Here is a 9,919-nt window from a genome sequence, read left to right on the forward strand (position 1 = left end):
TGCGCCTACCTCCTCACTCGCCCGCTTTGAGCCAGCCCCGCTGCCCTGCCCTGCCCTGCCCTGCCTGCCCCACAGCAAGGCGGCGTCTGCTTCCCCAGCCAGTCTCCCCCCGGGCGCTGCGGCTCTCCGGGCCCAGCCACCCACGTGCAAGGCCCCAAGGGGGCCGTTTCTCATGTGCTGCTGAGGACGGGAGGAGCCCGGCCGGGTCTGCACCGGCCAGCTGCATGCTGCTTTTCCTGGCTGGTGCCAACCTGGTTCTGCCCAGGCGGGTCCTGCAGCACCATGTTGACCCGGGTATGGCACTGGCAGGCTGGGCGGGACCCAGGTTAAACCCGGCCTGGCCCTGCGGCTTCTCCAGCACCAGGCCAACCTGGTTGTAGCCAAGCAGCTTCTGCAGCACCATGTCAACCAGGGCATGCATGCCATGTCAACCAGCGCCATGTCAACCTCTGCAACTTCCTTGGTGTCAAAGGTCACGTGACATCACTTCCTGATATGATACCACTTCCGGTGACATCTTTGAATAGGGCTCGCCGGCCCACTGGGTGATAAAAAGTTCATGATCCGGCCTCACATTCAAAAAGGTTGGACACCCCTGGGTTAGACTAACCTACTTCTCTGTGATTCTGTGCTATACCTACTGTTGCTAGAATAGGTCCTGTGTAGAACCTGTGTTATATTAGATAGGCTCTTGGAAAGCACTGTGATATAAATGTCTAGGCAAACAGAGCTGCAATATCTCATCCAATTTCATTCTGTATGATTTACCTAATCCTCTTTACATCAGTGCTCATGACAGGCTGCTTAGAAGCTCTTGTTCACCATTGCATGAGCAGTTAGCACTGTGCTCAGTTTGCTGATATTCTAAAACTTTTACTGAATCATGGTATCAGGTGCACCGAGTGAAGTTTACATTATTTATATATCCCTAGCTTCTACTGAGAATACATATTTTATGCCCCAAGCAGCAGGCAAGACAGCCTAATCGATAAATAAAAAAGGTTATAATGTCAACTCCTCTGTTCCATTCCCTGTGGCTTGTGAAAGCATGCCAACTTCTAAACTGGATATTATGTTTAAGTCATGGGAAGCTGCAAATGTACTGGAAAAGAAAAGTCCTTAAGTAAGGATTGCCTCATTACATTCAAGAATATGGAAAGATTCTTACATAGTTAGCAGCAGCCTGCACCACTGAATAGAGAAAAACAGTGTGTTCCACAGACATCAAAACACTGCAGAAATGTTTTCAGGAAGAATATACTTAACAAGGGCATGTGTTTCAAAAGAGACTAGGGAAAATTAGGTATAAAAACAAGTAGTTACAAAATGCAGAGTGCCTACTTCTATGCACAAATTCAAGAGTCTGCACAATGAACTTAAAATGTGAACTTCCACTGGTTAATATTGGGCATCAAAGACACAGTCATTTTATTTTGGATGTCAACAGAATCCAAACTAGAATTGCCACATGCTGTAAACATGTGTGGAGGTACTGAAATTTCAGAAATCCAGGAGGGGATAAATGTTGGCATTTTGCAGGCAGACTTAATAAATGATGTGGTCCAAAGACAGGCAAAATACAATGTACCAAATGAGCTTAGAGACAGAGGAGCAGGTGGTGTTATTGTGACATTAAGCAGTCAGAAACATCCAGCCTATGTTGGGGGAAGAGGGGAAGGGACATGATCCAATGTCCACTGAAATCTGTGGGAATCTTTTCATGGACTTCAAAGAGCATTGTATCAGGTCCAGGGATACCTGCAGAAAATACAGGAATTACTTTTGCAAAAGAATGTAGGCAGCAAAAGTGGCAAAGAAAGAGATGTGGAACATAGCTGCAATCAAAGAGGAAAGCTCATCTAATGAACTCATCTTCAGTATCATACATCATGTAGGTGCAGTGAATACCAATGGGAAAACAGACAGCTCATAATATTGTGCTAAGCACTGAAAAGCAGCCAGGTATGGAAATCCTGTGCCAGATGAACGATGGTTTTATATGTAAACTAACCAGCTATAAAGATTGCTGAAAAATAAGAGAGGATGGGAATCCAGAATTACTCATTTGTCAAGTTTTTCTAAGCTTTTCATCATGGAGACTTCATATACCAGCAGAACTTTAAGGCTCTGATATCAGAACCCCATTTTCTGAGGCACTATAACCAAAGTGAGAGACAGTCTCTGCTAAGTTAGAGGCAAAGGGTGCAAAGTGAAACAGAAGCACAAAAAAAAAAGGTGTGTCACAAAGAATCAGGAATGAAACTCAATATGGTGACTTCCTCTTCAGTACCATTTTGACTAGGCAACATTGCCCACTAATATGTCCCATTATTTAAAACTACTAGTAGCAAACAAGATAGAGACTCTGTTCCCATTAAGGGAAGATAAAGGACTGCTCAATGTACACAGCAAGACAGTTTTTCTTTTCCAGTTGGAAGAATAATTCGATTAGTTATGTTTAAATTTGCTCTAATATTTTGCTTTGGGAATAGCTCCTATAGTTAAGGTTTATTCCTTGGGATTTTTTTTAAAGGGAAAGGGTAATTTTTCAATTTTATGATTATAAATAAAATAGCTCCATTTCAGATCAACTTTGAACCTGTCTAAATATCAAAAGTAAAAACTAGGAAAGAAAGAAAGTTACATAAGGTCTCTTCTACTGGGAAGGGTATAATAGCTGCTCAAATGATGTATTTTTCTCCTTAGAATATCGATGAAAATATATTTAAATCTTGTTTGTGGCTCTAGTAGATGGAAGTACTTAAATGAAAGGGTTTTTTTGGGAAAATAAAAGGAAACCATTGTCAGCTTGCTCTGTATCTTGAGTTTTAAAATAAATCAAAGCAAAGAGAAGGTGGAGGAGTTAGATCAGAAGGTAAGAATATGGAGGCTAGAACTAGGACTCATGTTAATGCTTAAATATATTCAGTTAAAAGGGAATTTGAATTAAAAGGTGATACACTAGGTGACTAGAGGTGAACTTTTGGTTCCTCTGAAATCAGTGGTAGAATTTCCATTGATTTAGATTAGGGATACCTCTGGCTCACAGTGGGGAGTGCTGCAGTGAGGCATGGTACAGGCGTGTTGAGCCTGGGAACCAATGCAGTGCAGCTGCCTCCCAACAGTGTTGCATGTGCACCAATGAGGTTGTTTAGGACAAAGCTTATTGGCATTTGCCCAGAGATGCAGTAAGGTCTCTGTTTAGCTCGCAAGTAGCAGCCACTTCCTAGCATGCCCCAGAGGAAGTGTAGACATGTCTTGAGAGTCTACATTAGCATAATACTCAGTGCGCTTAAAGATTTTATGTTCCGGTTATTATTTATTGTTATTATATAAGGATATAGACATACAAATCATGTAAAATTAAAAGGGGGCTTGTTGCATGTCATTCCATAGGAACTGTTCCAGTCCTATCCTGAAGTACTCCATACACAAGACAAAGGGTGAACAGAAAACAGAGGTCTAAAAGGTGTCTTGGACAGCTTGGTTTGTTTACATTACGAAATTGTTCTGTTTAATGAAAATCAGATATTAAGGTGTTTGAACTCCTATGTAAACACTTATTTTGGTTAGATTGGATCATTTTGGTTTAGCTTAAATGGTTAATTAACTTAAACTAAAGCAAAAACAAACCAGTATTACTCTGAAATAAGTAGTGGGGGTGGCAGCAGGAGTGCGGAGAAGTGCTCCTCACCCCTTATGCATCATCTATGGAATAATGCCTACAGACAGTCAAGCAAATTATGTTAAATTAAACAGTGGAGGATGCTACATAAGAACAACTCCTTACCAGCAGTTGGTGAATGATAAACCAGTCCAGATACTTTTTAAAGAGAGGAGACTGGATTATCAAGCACATCCTGAAAATGTGACACAAATGAAACTGTGGACCAGAGCAATAAGGCATTGCAGTATATTGACTATAGGATTAGATTGGGAGTCAAAAAAACCTAAATCTTTCTCTAGACTTTGTCACTTACTTATTATATGATGTTAATGAAGGCACCTCTCTGTACCTAACCTCTCTGTATCTTGTTTCCTGTTCCATCTTTTGTCTATTGAGGTTACATGTAAGCTCTGAAAAACACTTGAACATATGTGCTTCCCTTCCTTTTTACCCCCCCAACTGTTTGTGTGTTTCAGTCTCCTTTACTGCAGCCATTAGAATAATACATTTTCCTCCCTATTTAGTTGTCATATGAATTTAGTTCGCTTCTACTCTGATAAAAATATACATAAACTGATTTTGATACTGTTATCATACAATAAAAATGCCAAGAAAAAATGGGTGAGTGTATTAAAAAAAAAGAAAAATAAAGTGTTTGCTATCTAGCTTCCTCCACATCAGAAACAATCCTCCCTATTCCTTGACTCACCCTTTTTATAAGCTGATAGAGAAATTAATAAGAAGCTTACCTGGAATTTTAAGACAAAAGGCAGAGGTCTGGAGGAGTTGAAAACTATGATTTTTTTAAACCAATAAGAAAGTCCTTTTTTAAAAAAAGATGCAAAAGAAGAATCATCATCATACCACTAAAAAAAGAGCTTGGTCGGCAAATAACTGACTAATAGGAATGTGTAATATTTTGGTTTTAGCTCTCATTAGGAAGCTTCTATGTGAATATTCAAGCTGAAGGTAGCTGTGCCATTCTCCTATCCTGCATGAATCATTTTTACAAGGCTCACATGCTAACATTTCTCATAGTTGTCATAACATTATTCCCAGGCGCATCTGATAGTACTCCAGCAATGTCAGCAAAAGAGCTCAAAGCTGTGCTGGTAAAGCCATAAGCTTCCTTAGTCTCAGCATGCTGACCAAATTCCTATGACAGTAGACTAACTATGTTGCTCTGATACATAGGCAGATCCAGGCTTTTGTAAAGGGAGGTGCAGGAGCCCAGGGCTGCATGTGTGGGCTGTATCTTCTCTCCAGCCTCTCCCATCTGTATCCCGCCTGCCCCCCCAAGCAACCAGGATGGGCAGACTACCCTGTAGGAGCAGAAGCTGGAAACTTTTCTTAAGGCCCAAAATCAGGTAAAATCCTTTCTTCTGTGCTTAGTGTCATGTGACTTCTCTCACCTGCCACTGCCACTGCCACTACCTCTATTCTTTATGACGAAGGGTGGAAGAAACTCCAGAGCCATGCCTGTCTCACCCCAGCTGGACTGAAGGGGAGACAGGCTAATCTGGAGAAAGTGTCTTAAAAAAAGTTCCCAGCTGCTGTTCTGGCAGTGGTCCAAAAAGGGGGGTGCCATCATGTACCCTCTGGATCTGCCCTTGCCCTGGTAATGGAACTAGATATAAAATTATTACTTAAAACCTTATAAAGTAGTGTTGCTGAGTCAGAATGGTTCCTATGGTTCCAGCCATATGATGCTGGAGGAAGTCCATGGGAAGATGATTGTAGTATAGATGGAACATCATCCACTATCTATAATATACAATGGGTATTTAATCCAGAAGCCGTACATATATGAATGTAGCCTGTAAAATATGTTGTGTAATAAAAGAAGTTGTATAGTATTATGGCAGTATTAGCCTTTATTCAGTCATTTTTATTATAAAGGCTTTGGTAGTTTTCTTGAAGGAGCAGAGAATATATGTCTTCAGGCTTATTAAAAGAATATTCATTACATGCTTTCTTTTTTCAGCTCCTCTTTCAATTTGTTGCATGACCCTGGGAAAAAAAGCATTTTCCTACTCTGTGCTTTGATTTACCCATTTTTATAATAGGAGCAATACTTACCTGCATCACTGGATCATTGGGGGAGTTAATTGTTTATAGTATGCAGATCATTTGGAAATCATCAGATGAAAGTTGCTACAGGGGTGTGAACTAGCCTGGCTGTCTACTCAGTGAATAAATGTTCCTTGTTTGAATGTTGCATGTCCCTTATTACTAACTACTGAGAGAGTTGTTTCTCCTTTATTTCAAGTCATAGTTTCCTTTTATATGGTGCAAAAGGATCAGATTTCTATTCCCTACTCCTGTTGCAAGGTTTTAGTGGCCATGCAATCCAGCATACAGTCAACAGCAAAATTCTAGGGTGTGGAATCATTGCAGTATTTTATTGAATAAAATGGGAGGGATGTTTCCTTCTATAGATTTGTAGGAAGACTTCACCTCTTTGCCAAATTAATGTTCTGAAAATGTTTTCCACCTGAATGGATGTTTTAAAAAAAAAACCCCAAACAACAAACAAACAAAACTCCCCAGAAAGAATTTCACCAAGTTTTTCAGTTTCCTTCCCTAAGATATTCAGTAGCAGGAATATTTGGTTCCTGCAATTAGTGATACTCCTGAAAGATATAGTACAAGCCCCTTTATCAGTAAAAGTGGTGCACCACTATTTACATTTGAAAATAACTGTGTGTGGTGTGTGCATAGAATAGTTATTAAATTAACTGTATACTACATGTAGCTTACTCTCAGATTCAATGGAGGGATAATTTTCCAGATATGCCATATCACAGTCGGAGCTTGCTGGAGGACACCGGTTCTGTTCCATGGCAACTCCCAAGATAATTAAATTTGGCTTTGTCCCACATTTAAAGATTTTGACTCCATTGCAGTGTTTTCACAAAAATGGAATTGTGTTGAAATGTCTGGTTTTTGGAGCAACACTTGAGTTTTTTATTTGAAAAGGTCCTTCTCACTTTCTCATCTTGTGTTTGGGGTAAAGGTGTAGGAGAGACTTGGCTGGTGATGGGGCAGTCAGGATGTGAAAGATCCAGTTTCAAGTCCCTATTCTGCCTCATTCAGGGTGATTTCAAATGAAAATCTGCAATGAATCAGACAGAACAGAGACATAAAAAAATAGGGCTGGAAGAGCTCTTATGAGGTCATCAAGTCCAGCCCCTTGCCTCAAGGCAGGATCATCCCTAACTAAACCATTCCAGCCAAAGGTCCGTCTAACCTAGAAATAAGAGCAGGTTAGACAGATATTTGGCTAGGATGGTTTAGTCAGGGATGATCCCTCCTTGACCAGGGGACTGGACTGGATGACCTCATAAGGTCCCTTCTAGCCCTACTTTCTTATGATCCTATGTCTCTGTTCTCCCTGATTCACTGCAGATTTTCATCTGAAATCACTTTGAATGAGGCAGAGTAGGGACTTGAACCTTTATCTCTCACATCCTGGCTGCCCTATCACCAGCTTAAAGAATATGTGATGGGCTAGCTGGCAGTAACCTAGCCCAGGGGTTTTGAAAGGGCAAAAGATGATTGGAGGACTTGGGATTCCCTTTCCTCACCAATCAGGCCCAGAGATTCACCCCTCATGTCCCCTGATTGGCCCCTTGGGTCACCTGGAGGGGGAAAAAGGGGCAGCACAGCTGACTCAGGGGAGAGACCAGCGGGGGACCACGAGGAAGGAGCTTCAAAGAGCTGGCAAGAGCTGAGCCAGTGGGGTGGAAGCAGTTGCCCCGGAAGAGCCTGAAGGAGCGGGACCTGCAGGCAGCAGTTAGACCCTCAGCAGCACGGCATGTGGCCGGCAGGAGAGGCTTCCTACTGGGCTCCAGGATCCCCTACGAGAGGCTGTGGCCAGCAGGAGAGGCTTCCTGCTTCAGCAAGGATCTGAGCAGCGACCTGAGGGGTTCCTAGCTCGGCTTCCAGCTCCTCCAATCAGAGACCAAGCAGCTCGACGTGAGGCCAGGGCTCCAGGAAGGTCAAGACCCCGAGCAGCTTGGAGCAGTACCAGTGCTGGTGGCTGTGTGGCAGTGTTCTTGCCTACCACATAGGAGATCCAAGTTCAAGTTCCTGATTTGGTGACTTGGGGTGAGTGAGCTAGTAAGGAGAAATTCCTCATGCAGTGGAAATGGGCCATTGTGTTTTTCCCCCCTCCAGGTACCTAGGCGCTATATTTCTTTGTCCTTTGACATTTTGTATTTTGTGCCTTTTTATATTTCCCCAACCAGTATTGTTTGCTCTGCTCTTTGTGTTTTATATTTTGTTAACCCTGTCTTTTGCCAATGATTGTAAGTGTCTAACCTTTGTTGAAGCCTGCCCCTTGGGGCATTGTAGTGTTCACTATACCCCCTGATAATACTGGGAACATAACAGGCATAGTTCCCTCATTAAAAGGTATATGGTTAAGTCCCCAGTGGTGGCCTGGCTCTGCTCTATAGGGGGAGGAGAGTCCCTACACCTCCCACAGCGCTTGTGCACCTGCTTTGATCCCTTCAGCTGGAGAGGGGGTACCTTTTGGAGTACCGCCCGGGTTACAAATACAAATGAGTTTCAGTCCACAAACCTTCCTGATCACAGTTTTGTCAAAACCCCTAAGTCCCATGCAACATTTCAGGTCCATGAAATTTCATGTAGTGAAAATGTTCAGATCAGCTCTCATCACATCTCTGTGTGCCAGCATGTACAACACAGAATAAAAAAGAAGAAACATTCTGCTTTCTACAATTACTATGTTTATTGCTCTAGGGAAAAGTTTAAAAGAGAGCATCAGATTCAATTGTTTGCAATTTATTTCTATCAGGTTCTGTGGAGTCATATTCCAAGCGTTTGAATGTCAGATACAATTTATTACAGCATTACTTGAAAAGTGCTACCAAGATATTCAGTGTCTTGTATGTAATTTATTAATTACATTTTAAAAAGTAGCTTGCCTTTTCTCTTCATGCAGGTTTTTTTTGTTTTGTTTTCAAAGGGAAATCAGCAGGGTTTTGCACTACCAAAGCAATTTTTTTAGTGTCATATCTTTCCTTTAGTTCCAGTTTAGTGTCTCTCCTTGCTGTTATTAATAACCTTAGTGTGTTTAACAGCAACTGTCCTTATCCTTTACTTGTTAATACTGAGGGTCCAAGGAGTGGATGCAAAGACCTCTGAAGAAAAGAGAAGCACTGTTGACTTCCCAGGACTTATGATCAGACCCCAAATGCTGGCTGTCTGCCCAAAGTGATCATGATGGCTTTAACATCACAGTAGGAAAACAGATTGCCATGTCAGAAGTGGCTTGGTTAAACTAATCTCTGTCCTGAGGTATAGAGAGTCGGTAATGGTCTAAATTGACAGATAAGGAAACCTCAGAAGCTTGGGATTCCGTGTGAGGTGAAGAAATATTCGGATAACTCTAAGAAACAAAGAACATCTATGTTTATATATTTGATAGAATTCTGTACCACAAAGCAATCAGCTAGCTTGTCTTTTTAGTAAAAAAATATTAGCTGTGTTCTGCATATAGGATTTTAAGCCTGCGTGAAAATTTGTACTCCATTTGCTCTTGCTTTCAAAGAGCATGTACAAAATAATAGAAATAGCTTAAACTAAAGATTTTTAAAGGTATTAAAAGACCTGTGTCAGGAGATTTTTCTAAAGCCAGAAGAAATATTTATTGTTCTTGCCACAATGGGATACAATTTGAAAAGTCATAAAGGTCTTTACAAAAAACAAAACAAAACAAAACATAAAAAACCCAGAAAAGGTTGCAGGTATTTGTGATGTTGTGGCTTGTCAGTCCTGAAAAGAACAAGATGCTTTTTCTAATCCATGATGGGCCTTTTCTAGCTTAGTAATGACTGAACCTTTGCAAAAAAATTAAATTCTTAAGAATTTCTTTTTTAAGACAAGACACTGTCACCAACATAGCTATTGTTTTTATATTTGCACCCCCATAGAATTTAAGAAGGTATACTAATACAAGCATACCCTCATTTTGATAGGGTATAGTAGCAAAGCAGTGGAAGTGTTTGGGAGCATGAATTAACCACATTTGTCCTTGAATCTCTAAGCATTGGAGGATCTATGACTTCAGTGGTTTATCTTATCTGTTATCTACTTTTGATAATGTTTCTTTGCTCACTTCCCAACATATCCAGTAAAGGTGTGCTGCTACCTAAGAACCTGTACTTGGGTAGCTGTGTTCTTAGTGGATGCAAACCCACAACAAAACAGAGATGGTGAGGGGTA

At 41.2% G+C, this 9,919-nt stretch overlaps 1 protein-coding gene across 1 annotated transcript in view; it reads right to left on the reverse strand.

Moving 5' to 3' along the window:
* The window catches only part of LOC102387735 (rap1 GTPase-GDP dissociation stimulator 1-like), a 78,201-nt gene extending 71,692 nt beyond the window's left edge, over window positions 1-6,509 (reverse strand). Inside the window, exon 1 of the mRNA XM_025193041.1 lies at window positions 6,428-6,509. Within this exon, the coding sequence (XP_025048826.1) occupies window positions 6,428-6,509 (82 nt within the window). The remainder of the gene's footprint in view (window positions 1-6,427) is intronic.
* Between the last annotated feature and the right edge of the window lie 3,410 nt (window positions 6,510-9,919).

The sequence above is a fragment of the Alligator sinensis genome, unplaced genomic scaffold (genome assembly GCF_000455745.1).
Source record: "Alligator sinensis unplaced genomic scaffold, ASM45574v1 scaffold616_1, whole genome shotgun sequence".
Classification (NCBI taxonomy): domain Eukaryota; kingdom Metazoa; phylum Chordata; order Crocodylia; family Alligatoridae; genus Alligator; species Alligator sinensis.